The sequence below is a fragment of the Myodes glareolus genome, chromosome X (assembly GCF_982192425.1).
Source record: "Myodes glareolus chromosome X, mMyoGla1.1, whole genome shotgun sequence".
NCBI classification, from domain to species: Eukaryota; Metazoa; Chordata; class Mammalia; order Rodentia; family Cricetidae; genus Myodes; species Myodes glareolus.
In genome coordinates, this window is record NC_142053.1 from 108,350,401 (window position 1) to 108,372,335 (window position 21,935).

The following is a 21,935-nucleotide window of genomic DNA, read 5'->3' on the forward strand; positions in this document are numbered from 1 at the left end:
TTTTTTCATTACGATCAACTTTCATTAGAACAAAGTTATATGGGCTGATAGATTGCTGTCTTTTGCCAAAGTATTACTCATCCCTGTATATTCACCCAACATATGCCACTGAGAAACCCCATCCTATCAGGGAAAAGAAGGATGTGGAGGTATTAGATTCTTTAAACACAAGTTGCATTGTCTGTGGCAAGCACATGATATACACATTTCATCTTATGATTTTCTCCCACCCACCCCCACGACTGACTTTCATCCATTAGAACATGTTGATGGATATACCATTTCAGAATGAAATATTTGGGTATCTGACTCTGATTTAGGGAAAGGGAAATGGTGAGCTAATTTCCTCTTTTATCAAGCTGAATCACTCAGTTCACTCCGTTGCCATGCACGCACAAGTAATGTCATAGCAACCTCTGGGCTTGCTCTTAAACACACAGGAGTAGAACGGCACTCACAGGCACTTGCTTTTTTTTTTTTTAATTCTAATATTTAACTTCTCCGAGCAGTTCAAATTTTACACCATATTTTGAAATACAGTGTCATTTACTTCTTCTTTGGGAGTCTTCTTGACGACTGTCATTTATGTCAGCATCAACACAGCAGAAAGGCTCAGTTAGGTGTCAAAATTCTTTTGGTAGTTGATTTATTGTCAACTCCTAAACTTATGGCTAAAAGTTTTCACAGTGGGCAGTATAATTTGGGTCATCTCTACAATGATACTAACTTTAGTTTTATTAATTTTTAAAGATTTATTTCTGTGTGTTTCTTTTTTATTACTTCTTTTATTTTTTTGAGAATATAATTTCAATATATCTTCACTTTTTTCCCCTTCCAACTCTCCCATACACTTCTCCTTGCTCTCTTTTAAATTCATGGCCTCTTTTTCCACTAATTGTTGTTATATGTATATATGTATATGCTTATTTATTCCTAAATATAACATACTTTGTCAGTAAGCATTACACACACACACACACACACACACACACGCTCACGTGCGTGCACACACGCAATGTTTTCAGGGCTGAGAATTTAGTATTGGATGCCAATTGCTGTGTTTTCTCCTGGGAAAGATTATTTTTCCTACTTTCAGCATTTTTTAGTTGTCTGTAGTTCTTTGTGTAGGGTTGAGGTCCACTGATCCTTTTTTTATTTATTTTACATATATGAGTGTTTTGTCAGCAGGTATAAATGTGCATCATGTGTATGTCTGATGCCTGTAAAGGTCAAAAACAGTGCTAGGTACTCCGTAACTGAAGCTAAGGATGATTGTGAACTAACACATGGGTGCTGAGAGTTAAATCCAGGCCCTCAGCAAGAACAACAAATGCTCTTAATCCCCGAACTACCTCTTTTGCTCCTGATCCTAACTTTAAATTAGATTGTAATGTATAATTTCAAATTAATGAACTGTAGAAATACATAGACTTCTTAATTACCTATAGTTAGTGCCTTTTCTGTTTCTATGATACAGCACCTGAAACGGGGTAAGTTATAAAGAATCAGATTTACTTCACTCATGGTTACCATTGCAAGAGATTTGGTTCATCTGAGGTCTTTCATTTTCTTCTTTAAAGACATTAATGCTATGGTAGTCTAGCTCCAAATATCATTGATATGCAAATGTAGGAATTAAACTTCTAATATATGAACTTTTATAGGACTCAACCATCGCAGTTGTATAAATAAGATCTGACAAAACATAACTGTTACTTGATATTGACGAAGAAATGCAAAATTGTAAAAAGAAGTGACAAAACTATCATTATTGGGGGATTTATAAAGCATTCAGAATCAGAGATAAAAATAAACTATAGCATCCTCCATACTCTTCTTGCTTTAGGAATAATGGGTGGGCACTAATTTACTGAATAATCACCTAGAAGCTACCTCCACCTATGTCTATAAGTCTGCTTCAAGAAAGGTTTAACTGAGGACAGACGAGCAGCCCTGGATGCAGGTGGTCCCATGCCATATTCTGGAGTCTCAGATTAAACAAATAGTAAAATGTGACCAGTCACTTCATACTCCTGCCACCTCACCTAAAGCCACACTTACCACCGTGTCCTCTCCACCATGAAAAAGTGTAACCTCAAAACTGTGAGAGAAAGGAAGCCATTCCTTTCTAAATGGTCTTTTATGGGGTGCCTTGTCTCAGTAACGAGAAAAGTCGCCGATGCAACGACTGATATCTGAGGACACTAACTCACATTCACAGAACGTTCACAGTCACTGTTGTCCGTTAATTGTGATTGGCCCATTGACTTGTTTTTGAAATTCTGGATACACGTTTCCGACTTCATGTTTTACTATTATTCATCCACTGTAGCCAATAATTCAATTAATTAAAAATTTAATATTTGATTTTTAAAAGAAATAAAACATTTCCTTGAAATTTAATTATACCATATATCCTTTAACAAGTAACATGTTAATCAGTTCAAAGCTTAGGGAGGTTTTGCATGGATCATTTTTTAATTAAAGAAGTACTTATAATATGTACAAATCTCGTTCAATATGATAGAAAGTAACATTTTTTACAATGAAATGCAAGTGTCTCATTAAGCTAGCATTGTTCCATTTTTCATAAGGCAGGAAGCCATCCATTTTCAATACTAGATTTGTTCTTCACCAAACTTATGAGGCAACCCAAGTTGTTCTTAGAATCAGAGCCAAACACTTGATACTAAAGGATTTTTTCGGATTACAATCCTATCATTTCAGAGCCCTTTGTACTCCCTTTAAAGAATCATATTTCAAGTCATTCGTGTACTTTGATAAACTGAGTTTTGTGTTGCATTAACTTTCAGTGTTCACAAATGCTTCCTGGCATTATTATTCCCATAAAAATCTAATAGTGATACATTCTCTATATTACTTATTCTCAAGGTTTGGTCTCTAAGCCTGGAGTGTATACCTATCTAGAAAGTGTAGAAATACACATCTTTGAAATCCAACCCAGATTCACTGGCTGGATGTTCAGAATAGGACCAGTAGTCAGTGGTTTCTACAAAACCTACAGGAGCTTTCAATGGAGCTTTTAAAAGAATCATATTTGTGTGTATGTGTGTGTGTGTGTGTGTGTGTTGAGAATGAAAACCCTTGTTCTTAATATTGCTGCCTTTGTCTATTTTATTGTTTTATGTTACTTTTGATAGTTGGACAAGGGTAACAAAAATTTAATAAGCAAATGTATGATAATCCTTGCATGGCTATAACATAAGATCACATGAATCCTGATAAACTGAACAGTCACAGTCATTGCAAACATTTTAGATTTGAAGAGTAGCCTGTTTAAAATTCATTTCATTAGCAGCATCAATAAGATCATGACTAATTTGTATATAGAGTTAGAAAAATTCAATCCATCACCTATCAGCCAAATTAGAGTTCCTCAGCCACAGCATCCTAGTGTCTTGGGGCCAAATAATTCAATGATGTTCAAGGTGTTGTGGAATATTATTTTAACTGGGCAAAGATGTGTTACATTTGTTTAATGGTGTAAGAATGTGTGTTTAATTATGTAAAGATGAGTTGCATTTGTTTCACTTTTCCTGCCTAAAGCACCTGATTGCTCTAATACACAGCTGAACAGCCAATAGCTAGGCAAGAGAAAAAATACGTGGGGCTGTCAGGCAGAGAGAACGAATAGAAGGAGGAATGTAGAAGAATGAAAAAAAGAACAAGAGGAGAAAGAGAGAGATAGAGAGAGAGAGAGAGAGAGAGAGAGAGAGAGAGAGAGAGAGAGAGAGAGACATACCTGGGGCCAGAAGCCAGGTAGTTGCCAGACAGACAGACACTGGAGGAAGAAGTGAAGGTAAGATTTACAGAAGTAAAGAAAAGCAAAAAGCCAAAGCTGAAAGATGAATAAAGAGAAAAAGGTTAATTTAAAAGAGGTAGGCATAAAGGAGTTTAAGCTAGGCCAAGCATGCAAAACTAGTAATAAGACTTCATGTCATGATGTAGAAGCTTGTTGGTGGCCAAAAAGAAAAAGCGTGCTACAAGAGAATACTTAGCAGCATCCCTGGCTTCTCCCTAATAGATGTCTATATCTCCCTTCCACATTAAAATGTCCAATTAATTTATATTTCTGGGATAAAATGGCCTTTAGTTGAGAACTGTAGGGTTCAGTGATGTGGACAAGGGTCCACCGATTCATTGGGGGTTTCAACCTTGGTCTCGCAGTAGAATCATTTAAAAATACTGATGCTCATGATCTAGCTCAGCACAGTTGATTTTTATCAGCTCTGTGGAGCTTAGGAATAGTACTTTTGTAAAGCTTGGTTAAAAGTGCAAAGGTGAATTTAAGATTGACAAGAACTGTACTGACACCATAGTGCTCTCAATTTTCTTATGTGGGAGATAGTTGTAATACCACTTATTTTAACTGCCACGCAGGATGAATAGAGACAGCATTCTGGAAAGCATCCGAACAACAAACTAATGACTGTGTTAAAGGCAGCAAAGAAAAGAATGCATCTTTTTAAAGTTGCCATGGAAATTTTGAAAAAGCTGCATTTAGCCCTTTATTATGAATTAGGATGATTAGTATTCACGCTGTCATAAAGGAACATGCCATCCCCAATATGGAGGAAATACAGGGCGCTTTCAAAGGCTTCCTTGCGTGTGAGGTCATGGTGGTCATGGTAATATTTAGACCTTGATGAAAAATGTCATACAAAGTAATATCAAATCAGTTACACTAAATAACAAAGATACTCTGAATATATAAAAATATGAAATATAATTAATTATCATCTTTTGGCTTTCAACAATTAATGTTGGTAAGTGGAAAAGACAAAAAACAGACTCCGAATAAATTATCACAACAGGAAAACTTCTTATCAAAGGTTTCATCTGTGTCTATATTTTTTAAAAATAAAGCATAAAAATACCCAAGGCAAACAATAACAAATGTTAGTTGTTATTCAATCTGAATAACAAATTCACAGATTTTTTATTAGTTTTCCTTTATTTTTCTTCTTTTATTATAATATTGGATTAAAACTTAGAATATTGAAATTAGCTTGAATAAAACTCAAAAGAAAATACGACAGGGAGAAGGAATTATCCTCATTGGTTTAAAGTGACTATAGGTCCCCATAGGAATGAACAATTCATAGGGGCAAAGTTGTTTCATCTCATATTATCTTCCTCAATTTATGTTGTGGGTTTATGTAGGAAGGGCACTGGGTCTTTGACACCGAAGAACTGTTCTAACTTTCCCATCCTTAAAAGAAATCTTAGAATTATATTTTTTTCATATATTCTAACAGTTGTTAAATGAAGAATCTTATTGCAAAATAATCTGCCTTTCTATATAATAAGTCAAGAAATTGCACAGCCTCTGCATTTTCTCCAATAGCAAGTAGGTATGGTAGCAAATGGAACATTTTCCACGAAAAGCAATGGGAGAGGCTAGCCTTTCAGGCACAAGTTTTCAAACCATCCATTTGCCTGAAGCTCTATACTTCTATGGGGGGAAGGGGTGTGGGCTGATTAAGCACACCAAAACCCTTTTCTCCTTGATTAGGAGCTGCCCAACTGTGACCCACTGACTACATTTCTAGTCAATGTCTGGGAATGATTGAAAATAACCTGGTCATCACCACATGCCTGTGGTGCGTAAAATCAAGAAATGATTTTTTTCAACTAACTTTGAAGATTAAATAGCAAAGTTTGATATATTAATATGTAAGAAGAATTAGGAAACAGTTTGGTAACAAGACCAAGGCTTTAGGGGCCTATACAGGTTTGTCATAACCTTTCAAACTGCTATACACATTTAAACTTTATTTTGCTTTTAATATAAAGAATAAGAAACAACCAATATTACCTTTTACCTTACAAAAGCAGATGTAGTCTAAAGGAAACCCTAAGACATCCCATATTACTAATAGTTCAAAATCACTTTTTGAATCTGAAGTGTCCAGTGATGCCACCATCGGTCATATAACCAAAGTATGTTTCATTCTAACATTAAGGTATTTGCTCAACCATGTACATTGCTCCTACATTAATAATAGAAATTCCAAAGAACCTAAATGTCCCTCAGCAGGAGAATGGACACAGAAAATATCGTGCATTTAAACAATGGAGTACTACTCAGCTGCTAAAAAAAATGAAATCATGAAATTCACAGGTAAATGGATGGACCTAGAAAAAGAATATCCCAAGAGAGGTCGCCCTGACCCAGAAAGAGAAATACGGGATGTATTCACTTATGTGTGGATATTAGCTGTTAAGTCATTGACAACCAAGCTACATTCCATAGAAGCACAAAAGTTAGGTATAGAGTAAGGCACTGGGGAAGACAGATATGTCTCTTTAGGAAAGGAAAATAGAACAGATAAGCTATAGTTTGATGGGGTTAGGTTGGGATAGGAGGATGAATTAAGGGCCATTTGAGGGGTAGTATGGAAACCTAATACAGTAGAAGCTTTCTAAAATATGTACATAAATGGAGGCGATCTAAATGAAATCATGAGATAATGGGAGCTAACTGAGCCCAAACTAGTCTCTTCTCACTACATGAAGCTTGTAGTTCCAGGATTGGGTTACATCTAATCGAGTTGTTGGCCAAAGGGTCCCTGAGGAATCCTCAAACAATTTAGGGGATTTCCAAAACCATAGGTTGCGTTCCAGAAACTGATGGCAAGGCACCATTGCTAAAAACAATACCTACACAAGCCATTGAACACGGACAAATAGAACTAATGTCTACTAAAACCTGGTCAACAGAGTGCCAGGACAGTCAAGGATGTTATACAGAGAAACCCTGTCTCTAAGAACTAACTAACTAACTAACTAAATAAATAAATAAATAAAAATAACCCTTTCCTCTCTTAAGTTGTTTATATCAGGTATTTTGGTCCCAGTGATGAGAAAAGTAACTAACATAGAAAATAATATTTAAATATCACTGACAATCTTTCAACCTGGTACTTTTCTACAGTAAACCAATTTTGGGTATACATACATTTGTACTGAATAACAAGCAAAAGTAATTACAAAATTTACTGACCAAAAATCTTTCTCACATCCAAGAAAAATAAATTCCATACTTGTATGCCCAAGAAAAATACAATGAAATAAATTCTTTTCATAGTCTTTTAAAACTAATTAACTCTATAGAGAGCAAGGGTATTTAGCCTTTGACTTACTAATAGTCCATTTTTCCTTCACTTCGTATATCTGCATGTTCCAGCATTTCAGGAAATTTGAAGAAAAGGAGATAGTTTTATAGCTATATAAATTTTATCATTTCTTGCTGCTTCAATACATCATAATTTGAAAGTGATACTTTAAATGATATTTTCCCTTGTTTCTCCTCCAAATGATACTAAAATAAGAAAATAGTAAGTAAGAAAACAAAGCAAGTGCAGAGCTACGGTTGCTAAGGTAACCATAATCATATTTTCTTTAAACTGTGGTGAAACAGCTACTGCAGTTCAATTCAAGTTCACGTTTCTTTATATATGTTCAACGCCCCTATTGTACACACCAGTATCACCCGATCGAGCAGGTGAACATAGAGGTGAAAGAGCAGTACTCACAACACTCAGATTACAGAAGAGAAATGGGGAAACAATACTTGTTAGAATTTGGGATGCCAAGAAAATAGTTCCCTCACTTCTACTTCACTTGCCCTCAGGGCTCCAAGAAGAAATTGATACCTGTTTTTATGACAACTGTGTTGACTATAGTATTAATGAATTCTGCCCAGATATCATGCCGTGAAAACAGGTTAAATGGACTGCCCTCCTCTGATAAAGATTTCGCCTCATAATAAAAACAAAGAATTTAGGATGCACACTCTATGAAACATCATTTTTGTGAATGAAATGGTGAATATTTATGACCTGAAGAAAAGACCATTTTCCATACACATTTGAAGATGCATCTTCATTAATTCGTATCTTATTTCATAATGCCTTCAGGACTGAAGGGATTTCCCCTTATCCCAACCACAGGGATTAGTCAATATCATGGAGATTGGGAGGAGCCCTAAATGATTTCTACTCCTATTTTCTAACCCAGGCACTCCTCAGTTCTGTAACTGTATAAGATGGTTTCAAAGTGGTGAGTCCACACACATTTTCCCACAGAAACAAAAACATGGCGCACCAAGATGGGAAGCATAAATATAAAGGAGAACTACATTCTCAACCGTCTGAGATTCTGGAAAAGGGAAAAGACCCCATCACCAGTCATGGGAAAGGGGAATAAATGCTGACTTGGAGGCAAAGACTCTGTAGTAGTTTCTTCTGGAAGTTTCCAAGCCAGAAATCATGCCATGAGAGGTTCTGCAGAGTCTTTGATCCAGCTCGGTAACCTGATTCAGCATAGGAACATAATATACCATTTACTGAACCAATGACATAACAAGCCTATGAGTCTTGGTGATAATTTAGTATTTCTGACACTTCATCACCTCCTCTGGATGAACTATTTGGAAAGAACAGGCCAAGTGCTTTGATTGTTTGGTGCTCTAACTTTATTGCCCTTAGATCCTTGTAGAACTCCTAGTATTCCTGTTTTGTTTTGTAAAATAGGGATAACACGGGCCTCAAAAGAATGGTGTGGGAGGCAGAGCTCAGAAATAAAATATTTTAAAGGCAAATTTAATTTCATGCTGAAATGGTCCTTTTGTGTTTATGACTATGTCCCAAAATAGAGTCCTAGAAAAAAAAATGTGTATTTTAGAAACACGAAGAGAAGTCTCAACAATTTAGCACTTTAGGTGATGTATATTTTAAATTCATTATTCATTTATTAATTCATGCATTTTTATTTCCCCAGACAGGATTAATTCCACAATGCATCAACCATGAAAAAAAGGAAAAATATTTCATTATCATGAACCCTATAAAGCAACTTTAATGCAAGTCTTATATTACAAAGGGATTTACTTGTAACTCGTATAAAAATGATTTACCAGTTGCCACTTTAAAAATAATTCTGCTGATTATTTAAGTACAAGTCAAAGACCTACTGAGGGTAGGGATGTGGCATAGTGGTAGAGTACTCGCCTAGCATGTGTCAGTCCCCAGCACTACTAAAGTCAAAATAAAAATGAAGCGCTCCTTGAAAAAAAAGGCTTTTAATTCTCATACTCCTTTATACATGAGCTAAAATATTTATAGATGAGTAGGTAAAACAGTGCGTCCCAAGAACAAACACAACTTTTAGTTTCTAAAAGCATATGTTGAATATGAACAACACACCAGAGCGAGCGAGAGAAAGAGAGAGAGAGAGAGAGAGAGAGAGAGAGAGAACACCAGCCACTTGTCCAAGTTCCTCCCACATAAGGCGAATGGTTCCTTTTGCGCAACTGTGCATACCCTTTTTCTATTTGCACAGGAATAATACTGTTAAACCATTAAAGAAGCACACGAACAATTTAAGCTGAAATAAGTCAAAATGAAGTTTAAAAATATAAAACACTACCAGATTTAAATTCTATTTTTTTTTGTCTAAACAAAGAGATATTATTGTAAAGGAAACATCCATACCACATAATTAAATACAGGTGACCTACAAACGCTCAACTTACAAATATCCTGTACATGGGAACAGTCAATCCAACACAATGAGATCAGCAACAGAGTAGGCTCTCTAGACTTCAAGGTGAGAGAAGGAGTCCCTTAGGAGTCATCCTGATCTCTCCGCAATGGATACTGGAGTTGGTAATGATTAGAGTGGAAACGGAAAATGGGAAGTCATGGTCCTCGGGGCCACTGCAGTATTCACTTCCCACCATTCTCACCAAGGAATCTATTTCCCGCAAGTGTTACAAAGACTGCCTCGGTTCCCAGGCCGGCCCATCAGAAGTCCACTGGGTCCGCAGTTCAGCTGGAACTGTGCTATTAATACTAGGCTGACTTCCCACTTGGAAACTAACTCTAGCCCTGACAGTGCTGGTCAGCTCTGTTATGGTTAAATGAATTTGTGGGCGGTCCTGGGAGCCTGCCAGTTAGAACATCCTTTCTGTGGGAAAATTCCTTTAGAGGCCCAAACAACTCACTGTCAAACGTGGTTTTCAGCCACAAGTTGGGAAGGGCCTCAGGCATTGACAAATCAATCCTCACCTTTCTTTTCTGGAAACGTTTGGGTAATCGTTGCACCAAAATAACACCGAAACTCCACACAACAACATGCTCCATGGCAAAGAATAGTATATTTCACTAACAATGATAATGTATCAATAGATTGACTCCCTACCGACACACACACACACACACACACACACACACCATGCACAAACATACATTTCATCATACGATGCTTCTTGCAAATGTGTTGTCATGAATGCAGAATTGCTTTTATTGTTGCTAAAAAAAAAAGGTCATCTATGACCCAGGCCCCCTTTTATTCTCTTCTGAGGGTTGATTTTTACTCATTGAGCTACATTCTCAACTGGTTCTCCTCAGGCTCCAAAAACATCTGTGCAATAACTTGATAAAATTTGAAGCTGTTCAGTCATGGGGCAGGAAGTGAAAAAGTTGCAATCGACAGTGGTCTGAGGACTCAGGAATATCAATTTAAATCAGCTAAGAGACTAATGTAAAAGTCTTCCTAACTGTATGGGACGAATGTGTAAAACGGATATTGTTCCCATCAATAGCAAATAGGTTGTTTGGTACAAGATGGTGAACTACAGACCCCAATTATTTTCACACACAAACAATAAAAATGAATCAGAGACCATACTAATAATGTTTACAGTAGCAGATTATAGTTTGGTAGGAGATGACTATCTGCTGCCTAGGAAACTAAAATCACCACTGTTAACACACAAAAAAAGCAATGGTCATAGTGAACCAAACACATGCAAAAAAGCTTCAGTGCATTTGGCAGAAGCAGGGCAAAGTCTTCCATTTTCATTTAAAGACAGCACAAAAATCACTGGAGACCCAAGCACTGAATGAATGACACTTGCAGTTATGCATTCTGGCTTTCTTCCTAAATCATTTCCAAGTATAAAATGGCCCAGGACCCACAGGAAATCTGAGATGAAGTGATTGAAGATTTGAGAGAATTCTTAAATAAGTGCCTGAGAATGATCTTTCAATTGGCCTATAAAATATAGACTCGAATAGAGAAAGACTGTATCATCTAGAAATATTTAGAAGAATGTGGTAGTCTCAACCCTATCTTACATGAAAGAGAATAACTAAATTAGCGATGTCAGAAAAAAAAATTTCTGTGAAAACATTTTTTTCAATCAGAGAATGTATAATTACTCAGTTTACCCTTGAGAAGAAGAGATTTCATTAAACCACAAGAGGAAAAGGAAATTATGTTTAACTTGCATGTTAATCCTGTAAATTACACAACAATCTTACTTACAAAGATGGAATTAAACTGTTTTGCTTTGCTTACACATTTTTTCAATATCTTATTAAATCTACAATAATATTTGTGAGCTTGTATATCAGTACCAATTTTCTTGTCATTATATCCCTATTTAGAAGTTCTGATTAAATTAGCATAATTTATGTTAAACTGTGCATTTATATATTGTGTTGGTTTCACACTTAAAAATACATCCCCATCTTTGTCTCTAATATGGCCCTCCATAGATACTATAGGCCTTAGATTTGTCTTCTTTCTCTTGCCTCTTTCATCATCCACGAAACTGTTCTGTGAAATTCAGTTGGCTATTTACCATTCAGACACATGGATACTATTTGCCTCTGAATTCTATACAATTATATATATTTGATGATAATAGAGGTACTGATTCCTTTGGATATCTCCCTTTAAAGACCTTGGTGAAACAAGAAAAAAAATGAGGCCATATAAAAGAAAATTAGAGACCTTTCCATTCCTGTTTAAAAAATATTTTACTTATGTAAAGTTATGTGCATGTGTGTGTATGACTTGGTATATGCGTGTGAGCACAGTGCCCATGGGAGGGGTGGGGGGGCAGAAGAGGCTGTTTAACTCCTTGGAGCTGGAGTTACAGGTCATTGTAAATTACCTGACATGGGTGCTGAGAGTTCAGCTCATGTCCTCTGGAAGATCAGTATGTCCTACTAATTAATAAGCCATCTCTGAAGCCCATTGTTTGCTTTTCTGAAAAGGCTACTGAGTTCTACAATAATAAGGACAATCAAAATGCTTGAAACAAAGTATTTTGAAACCAATGTGAAGAGGTCTATCTTCTAAGGGAGCCACAGTATGTAAAGGGAAGTGAAATTTCTAGGGTCAGCACACATATGGTGTTAAGAAGAAAACCCACATGCATGCTGCACTATGGCTTGTTTAGGAGATTGGCCCCTGTTGGGAAAAATGCATGCTATGTCAATTTTTAGCTCAGACAAACATTAGCAAAACAAATTTTCTCACATCATTACCCATAGCCAAATATAACTTTGAGATGGCTTTCTCTCCAATCTTTATTCAAAGTGAGGGTAACATTTATGTAAAGGATTCTTGCCAAATAGAAGAAGCTACTGGCCATTTGCATGTTGGGATGAAGGAATTAATGAAGCAATACATGTATGACAGTTGGATTTTTAACATGCAGATACATAAATTTTATTAGCATCAAATTGTTGACTAAGCCTCATAAGATTTGTCCACTGATCTTGCTTTCAGACAACCTGACTTGGAATAATTTTCTAGCCACAAATATCTCTGTTACCTCTAGGAAAAGTAACTTTATGAATAGCCTCAGTCAGTTGCCTACTTGTCTTTCTATCCTCCTTACAGATTTCTGATGCCTGGCTAGTCAATCTTCCCCTGTAGTCAAGGGAAGATGATCCATCCTAGCTCCAAAAATAGAGCTGCATAATTTTTACTTGGTGTTACATCATTTAATATGCCAAGTATGCTTTAAATGTATTTCAGACTAAGGTCAGTTGCATGACATTTAGGAAAAGGGCAATAAAGCAAACACAACAGTGTTTTTAAAACTCAGATGCAAGTAAAATTCACTGCTGGATAAAGAAGCAAGGTGTCCTGTAATCTGGGACATAGTGATACATGAGGGGGAAAGCTTCCAATAGCCTATGCTTCCTCCATCTTAGGCAGGAGACTCTTGGTGAGAACGTTGCTGCTAAAAGCTTCAGGTGACTTATCTGTACTTTAGTCAGCAGGAATCACGTACTGGTGGAGATTTTGTCTCAAGCAATGTAGAAGGCAGTAAACAGTAGGTAGGGAGAAGAGAAGGCACGTAGCAGTCGCTGCCACAGTCTATTACCCAGCCGCAGCCAATTCTACAGAAGCTTGCAGAATTCTCCTGCTCAGAAAGGAAAGTATGGCATGTACATCTTCCTCTGTTCACTGGCACACCCCAGTGTGGTTGGTGAAATGAAGGAATTGATAGGGAAAAGAGAGTGGATCTGTGATGTAAATGTGCTTCAGGACCAGGTAAGAGATCCAAGGCTTGCAGGGAAGACCAAGGCATAATGTTTAGTGCAGTGGTTTTCAACCTGTGGGCCCCAGCCCCTTGTGGGGGTTGCATACCAGATCTCCTAAATATCAGATATTTACATTATGATTCATAACGCTAGTAAAATGATAGCCTTGAATTTGCAATGAAATAATTTTACGGTTGGGGGACATGACAACATGAGGACCATATTAAAGGGTTGCAACATTAGGAAGGTTGAGAATCACTGACAAGATTAGAAGTAAAAAGGAACTATGGAGATAAAAAAAAGGAACAGAGGTTAAATGCAGTAAGAACTCACCTTATAGATCTGGAGGTGATGGCTTATGTAAACTGCAAAAAAAGAGGAGACTTGGAAGAGAGATAGAATAGAAGCTACTTAGCAGAGGGTTGAGGACTAGACAGAGATGAGTATAGGACCATCCTTATTAGATTTTTAGCTGTAATCGGGAATGACTTGTAGAAGTGTTTTTGCCAAGGCAGAGACTTAACATGAGATAACTGTACAGAAAAACAAATTTGAGGCAATGTGTGTAGTCAGATGACATGCTCTGGTGTGATCCCCAAAGAAACAGGACTATATAGGATTTGGATAAAAAAAAGAGATAGGTTTGCCCTGAAATAGGAGGGAAAGATATGTGTGATGCCTATAACTGATTCACGTATGATAAATCTTTTAGCAAAAGGATAAGCTCGCCCAGTATGTTCGTATGCAATGAAAAGAATGGAATAGTAAGGCTATAAATAAGCTTTCTTTAACTTTACAAACACATATATACTGAGACTATTTTGTTTATAATTTGCCATGAGTTTTTGCTCTCTCTGGATCTTGAACCCATTATCACAAGAGCATTGTGGGGCTGAGCTTCTGGAAGTGATTGACAGATCTTGCACTCATGGCTGGTTAATGAATCACCCAGGAAGCATGGGAGACCAGGATATTACCTCCTCCAGACCATGGGGCTTCCAGGCATCTGCCCTATCAAGCAGGCACATCTGCTTCTCCACATGAAGGAAACAAAGCCAGAATAGAGGGCCGCCTGGCAAAGCCACAAGGTCAAGCCTTGGCCTCTCTTCCTGGCTTCCTGCACAGACCTGGCCTGAGCTACATGACCTAACTTGTAGCAATTCTGCACACCGCAGAAAGAACTAAATCGGGAGCCACTGCGAGTTCCTCTTTCTAAACCTGCAGAATGCCCACTGTTGCATTTACTCACAAGCCTTAATTGGCCTCCTCCAATGTGTTTGACACTGCCTGGGCTCTGAAGAAAGTGTAGTGGTGACAGAAAACCTTGTTTGTGTAGTACCAATTGCGACAGTTTTTACACAGGGACTAATCATTAGTAAGGCTTCTTACTGTTTATCTAAACGGATGCATCTGTAAATCTTGCCCAGCATACTGGATTACTGTTTACAGAGGGCGAAGCTGCTGTTTATTTCTCAGCATGGAAGATGCACATGTTGTACTTTTCATCTATGAGGTACAGATCAGAGGAAACAAAGCCTCTGAATAAATACTTCCTTCTAAACTCACAGAGGCTGATGAGCGCCCAAACTGACATGTATTCTCATTTCTGCTCTGCTCAGGCTTCCAAACCTGGCAGAAGATCCAGGTGCAATAAAGAGAGGACAAGTATACTGTGACATCACCTCAAATTTGCATTCTCATCCCTCCATTATTAACTTCCCAGTGTGTCTTGTTACCGTATAGAGATAAATCTTCTAGGAATTTATTTAAAATTGTCTTAAAGTTTGTACATTTTAATAGAACCTAAGAACATGGTTCTTCACACTGGCTTTAATATTTTGGGTTTTTAGCTAAATACATTGGTATTTCTTTGGAAATTACAGAACAACATATTACAGACAAGATATACAACACTTGATTTTCCATGATAAACTTTAAATATCTCTGAGGCACATGGATTAAACAGTTTTCTGTAGCTTGCATGTACACATTCCTTTTTTGCCTTATTTTTTAAATGTGTTATATTAAAAACAACAACATACACAGATTTTGCAAACTACTGGAAAGCAGAAGAAGTAAATTGTCTACAATAATGTAAACCAACCCTAAGATTTATGCATTTGTCCTTGCTTTTATTAATATGATATTGCCTACCGATCTTGGAATTATTTCAATAATGTAAAATAACAACTGGGTAGCTAGTTCTCAGTTCAAGTGTACACATTTTGAAACAAATAATTTCCTCAAAGTCTTAGACATTAAAACTTGATACAAACGAATATAGACAAAATTATTCATTTCAGAAAGTTTCTACATTTTAAAATATTGTATCATTTCCAATGCTACAAGATACAAATACAACCCAGATGCTCACAAGATGTATGTCTTCCATTAGGTTAACTACTATTTTGTAGTCATGTTTCCTAACACACAATGGGTATTGCCATTATTAAAATCTTAGATCAAAAAAAATACTGTGAGTTTAAAAAGTCTATGTAAATACTCCCAAATATGGAAGCTTTTGAAATCTATACTGTCAGACAAGACATACTTAATCTGCGTTGCTATGATTGAACTTATACTCCTATATTCAATCCTGTTTACATCTCTGCTCATATAACCTATAAAGTACATAGCAAGGAAGTAAAAGTTTTAGTAAATATTTGCATAGTAAAATAACAAAATGTAATTGTCACCCTTTAAAATTTGTAAGCTTTCAAGTTCCCACCTATCTGTTTTCAGACCTTTTCACAGACTACTGAATCCTGCTCTTTGATAAATTCTCACCAAATAGGACTTCATTATCACTTCCTGTCTACGTCTCCCCACCAAGTTCGAAATATGGATTTCAGGAGTAGGGAAATCCTTCTTGTCTACAAAGCATTGTGGTAGTTCCTGTTTATCTTGCTTCCCAGTGAGCATTGTGACAAAAACATGTTTCTATGACTCTTCAAACAACTTACCAGAAGGTTGAGAAAAGCCTAGAACTGTGCTTTTTATATTTCAATGTGCTTATGGTACCAAGAGAAATTCATTTTCTGTTCAGCTTGGCTGTGATGAAGATACTACTGCTGTTAGTCTCCGTGCCACACCTTGAGTAATGTCTGTCTGTTCTCCTACTTAGCTATGTCTTAGATCCCACGCATCGTGACGTACGTACTACTACTGAAGCAGTAAGTGGAGGCCTCATCATTGAGGTCAAAACAATCAGCAGGTAATTTCAGTACAAACTTTAAGGCATAGAAATAAAACATCTATCTCAAATTTATGACATACGCGTTAAATGAGATGCTAAATATAAAATAATGCTATTCCCATCCACTGTAAATATTTTTAAAATGATGGTAGTTGAAATTGCCATCATCCTAATCTCCAGAGTGCATTTTGAGTTCGTCTCTTTTCCATTTGATCTAGTATGTCCCTGTCATTCCCCCATTTTCTTTAAAGCTGAATAGAAACATCACAGAGAAGTGAGTAGAGGCACATTATGACAAGTACCTTAAAATAGCACTTGAATGTGCTAAACTGTAAAGTGTTAGGTATATGTAGAAATGACTGTCAAGACTGGAGCAGATCCACGGGCAAAAGAAGGGCAAGCCTTTTGCCTGAGAATTGGGGACAAAAGAATGGCTGTTCACAGGTATTTAATTATCTCTTACCCAGATTCAATTTTATGGACCAAGGTTGCGTTCCATACTTTGCATTTGTCAGTCGTAATTGCCAAAAGTAACTCAACTGCATCTACTATTATAAAACACCGTGCTACCTAAAGAAAAATCAGGGTAAGTATCAGGAAAATAGACTGAATAATGTATCATTTCCCAATTTAATGTATTTCAATTTTGATTTCTTTCTTTCAACCTTTCAGAAGTACCTTCGTTTCAACTCACATAAAATCACAGTATTGAAGCTGCATTTTTATGAAGAGTAGTGAGAGTTAAAACTATAAGGGTCAAAATCATTACTATGGCTAACAAAACTGTAATCTTTTTCCTTGTGATAAAGGAGATTTCAAGCTATAATATTGCTCTTTCGTGTGATGTCAGTTTCAATGTCAGACTCCAGGAGTTGTTTCTCTCAGTAGAGCTAATAGAAGAGGAAAGGTGAGATCAGAAACTTCGACAGTTTTCTTACTAGAAAATGATTTAGTTTTTAAAGTTCTTGCTTTATAAACACGAGTACCTAAGTACAGATCTCTAGCACTCATACAAATACCTGGGTGTACACACACCTGGACTCTCAGCTCTAGGGAAGCAAGACAGGAGAATCCCTGGGGTTTTCTGGCCAGCCAGCCTAGCCTATTCTAGGAGGAAAGGCCCTGTCCCCCAAAATAAAGGCGGAGAGTAATAAGACACTTGATGTTAATCTTTGACATCCGCATATACACACAAGGAGATAATCAGTCTCTGACTGCTTAACCATTATAAAACTGGATACTGTATTTGAAGTGACAACGTGTTTTATGTTGATCTGCATAATTCAAAGTTCACAGCACAGACTAAAATTTCCATTGACACTTCCAGTGAGTTTTATATGTAAGCACCTGCTTAGACTGCAGTACTTACAGCAATGAGTAAAAGAAAATGGATCTCTTAAATGAAAGCTCATGGAAGCTATTGGAGAATGTCTCCCCAAGCTCATCATGAGCTACAGATGACTATCTATGGGTCCACTCTGCCGGAAGTATGGTAATACTTGTCAACTAGACAGCAGGCCATTTTCAAAGTATGCCTAAAATAGGATTGTAATGAAGATTGTCCCTACTGATATATAAATAGGGAAAAGAGACTATAGAGAAAATAGAATTAACATTGCTTTTATTCTACTAGGGCTGCTTCTGGCACTGGCTTATCTCCTTTGGTAGATAAATCTCAAAATTCCTTTGCAAGGGAGAGAAACCAAGAGCACACATGGTTGGAGTGGTGCTGTTTTCTAGAAAACAGGCAGTCAGGACCCGGGCAGCATTAAAATGACCCTGTTCCCTCATGTGGATTTCTCATCAAATTGGTTCAACAAGTACACAGTCCTTTATCCTCTAAGGCAGCGGTCAGCAAACTACACAAAACAAATCCCGTTCTCCTGTTAGCGTAAGTATAGTTTTAATGGATTCAGTCATACATATTTTATTTACACATCATCTATGTCTATGTGCAGCGTTCTGCGAGAAACCACCTAATTTGAAACCAAGCCTAAAACATTTTACTATCCAATCAAAATTAATTAAAAATGTAAATTGCACACAAACAGACACACACATATACACTCAAAACCCACCCCACAGAAACAACAACAAGAAAATACACTTGCTTTGAAATTTAACTTACTGTTTTGAAATGTTCACAAATTGTAATAATTTAGAATTATTATAAACCTTAACAGTGACTGTGTGAAGGTGGCATAAACAGATTACTATTGAAAATATCTATACAAATTCTCTTTAATACATGGTTGACCTCTGATAAATCAATTAAAAATGAGCTATCAGAAATAGAATTCTTACTTTTATGTATTGGCATGTAAGTGGTGAAAGATACAATAAGTAAACATAGGGATACTGTGCTTCTTATTTCTTTTTTAAAAAGATAACTAAGATTCTTACAAACTTTACTGTCTAAGTAGTAAATGGCTCATAACCTCCTGCCCAAAGTTGTGTGTCAGCCCTTATTATAAAAAAAAGGAAAAAATAGGTCATGCAAAACTGATATAGGCAATGAGTTCAATCAGATGTTGACTTAAACAGATAAAAAATGTTTTAAGGTATTTCCCAACCCCTGTAACCTGGAAAATAGATACCAGTTACTCTAGTCATTTGTGCCTTGGGGAAATATACTACAAAGTTTATAACCTGCAAAGTCCCAATAAACTAAGTCACCAGACTCCCCTTAACTTAGTATAAAAATAAGCACATTCCTAGGAAGAGAGAGACAATTAGGTTCTACTCAAATGTTCCCCTGCCAAGGATATAAATAATTTCTGAAATTTGATGACACTGTCTTAGAATTGATAAATGCCTTTCCCACCTTGGCTAGGAGAATTTAAGAAGTGTTTCTGTAGAATAAAACGTCTCTTCCCCTGACTCAAGTGCATGTTGAGGGGAAGCCCATTTATTCCTAGAAACCAGCAGAATCCAAATGTTGCTTCGTATTTCTCTACATGTATCATAAAGGAAATGGCAGCTCCTCTGCTTCTGTTCATCTCTCAAATATCAAATAATTAGGAATAAGTGAAGTGACCCATAAGAAATGTCTCCACAAAAGTATATTATAGTCTTGATTTAGATTTAATATACCTCATTATATATTTTAAACAATAAAAACATGCAGTTGTTTGAAGACCTAAATCAGATAAGGAAAATTATGCTTAAATTGAGAAGAGACTCATCTTTGTGTTCTGCTCTAGTTGATTTTAAGATGTGAATATTTACATTATTAAAACAAAAGGCGAGATAAAGCATCTGTTGGGACCAGTTATGCAACTTTCTAAAATAGAACCTCTTTTCTCTTTCAGAGGCTTTTAAGAATCTTCTTTGGATTTATTACTAGAACATATTGACAGATGCAATTATAATCAAATTGCAAATTCAACGAGATAATATTTTCCAACATTTATGCCTATATTTCCCTACTTGATGTTAATATGTAAAAGTAGGCATTTCATCATTATAAATATTTCTGATTATGAGTGATTCTGTATATATCAAGTGGATAAGGAATGATTGCATTTTAAAGACTTCATATTACATTTAGTACTTTGAGCTTACATTCTTCATTTCTTCTACATTTTAAATAATAGCTAAAAATAATCAGTGACTTAATTGAAACAATGGTTTACCATTTTTGATATACTAAAAGTGACTGGGTAGTGACCTTTAATCCCAGCACTAGGGAGACAGAGGCAGGCAGATCTCTGTGAGTTCAAGATCAGCCTACTCTACAGACCTAGTTCCAGGACAGCTAGGATTGTTATACAGAGAAACCCTGTCTTGAAAAAAATCCTGCCCCCAAAAAATCAAAAATTATTTTAGAAATTCAAAAGCCAAAGTATTACTAAAGGAATATTTATCATGCAAATTTTTAAAAATTATATAAATGCCATGAAACTGTAGGTTCTAATTATCCTGAAATGCTTAATATAAACATTAAAAATTTAACTTTTTTTTACATGTATGGATATTATTGTTATATCTGCTTGTTAGCACAGAGACCAGAAGAGAGTGATGGATCCCCCTGGAACTGAAGCTACAAGACAGTTGTGACCTGCCATATTGGAACTGGGCATTGAACTCAAGTCCTTTGTAAGAACAGCAAGCACCCATAACCATGTGGCACCCTCTTCTGACCTGCAGGCATATATACAGACAGAATACTGTATATGTAATTAATCAAAATAAGATTAATTAATTAATTAATTTAAAAATAGAAACTGGGTGTGGTGGTTCATGCCTTCAACTTTTTTTTTCCAGTTTTTGAGACATGGTTTATCATTAGCCAGTCCCATTGAGTAATACTTTCATCTTCAAATCTTCTAATTTTTGGTATGCATTTTTACTGAATAAACATTTTTGAAAATTTCCTACCTGTACATAGTGTGTTATTGCCCTCACCCCACTATCTGACCTTCTCCCTTCCCCAGTTAGCACCCCTTCCTCCTTATAAGTCCCCTTTACCACATTCGTGTTTTTACTTTGTTCTGTGACCCACTGATTCCTAACCAAGGCTGTCTGTGTGACTGCAGAGTTCTGAACTATACATTAAAGCCAAGTGAGGGCACTGAAGTAGGTACACAACTGAAGACTATGACTTTCCCTCCCTCAAAATCTATCAGTAGCCAATAACTCAAAAGAAAGGAGTAGGGCCCTCTTGAGCCTCTTCCAGATCCATGATTAGCTTTTAATAGTCCCACTCCTTTCCAGGCCTAGTACAAGAAACTGAAGTTGCTATTATACCATAGTTGCAATGCCTGTATCCTTCCCTGAAAACATCTCATAGCCCTTCTTCCCATCTTCTGACTCTTTGAATTTGTTCTTCTGCAATATTCCCTGAGCCTTTATAGGAGGTTGTTTAAATGTTGTTTAGGGTAATTTTTTCCAATTCTTCATAAACATTCAGATTTAAAATTTTGCCTATCTTTATTAGTCTTTTTAAAAGCTTAGGGTTGCCAATAGTCAACCTGAGAATACACAGATGGAAGTATGGGAGATAAAAGACCAACAAAGTCCTGTGTGGTGAGTACAATGAAAAATAAAACATGAAACAAGAAATCTTGTTTTCCCTACTTTGGGGGAAAATACCCTCTCAAGTTGATAACAAATACAAGGAAGAGCAGAGCAAAACAAGGAGAATGAGTGAGTTAAGGGGAAGAGAGGACAGATAAGGAGAAGAGGCCAAAATTTACCCAGATTTTTTAATTATAGAACTTCCTAACTTAAAATATCATTGCCTATATGGTTTTGAAAAATGGAAGGTTTGAATTTCACAAGGGAAATATCTTCTGTTGTAGAATAACATTTTTGTACACTGTGAATATGTGTCACTTGGATTGGTTTAGCAAAAAGCTGAACAG

General features: G+C 36.4%; 1 protein-coding gene across 3 annotated transcripts in view; it reads right to left on the minus strand.

Moving 5' to 3' along the window:
• The window catches only part of Arhgap6 (Rho GTPase activating protein 6), a 501,238-nt gene that overhangs the window by 167,328 nt on the left and 311,975 nt on the right, over positions 1-21,935 (minus strand). Inside the window, exon 1 of one of the 3 annotated variants that reach the window (XM_048446253.3) lies at positions 9,560-9,755. The exons of the other annotated variants lie outside the window; for them this stretch is intronic. Within the exon in view, the coding sequence (XP_048302210.2) occupies positions 9,560-9,574 (15 nt within the window). The 5' untranslated portion in view covers positions 9,575-9,755. Of the gene's footprint in view, positions 1-9,559; positions 9,756-21,935 lie in introns of those variants that run through there. 3 annotated transcript variants of the gene reach the window in all.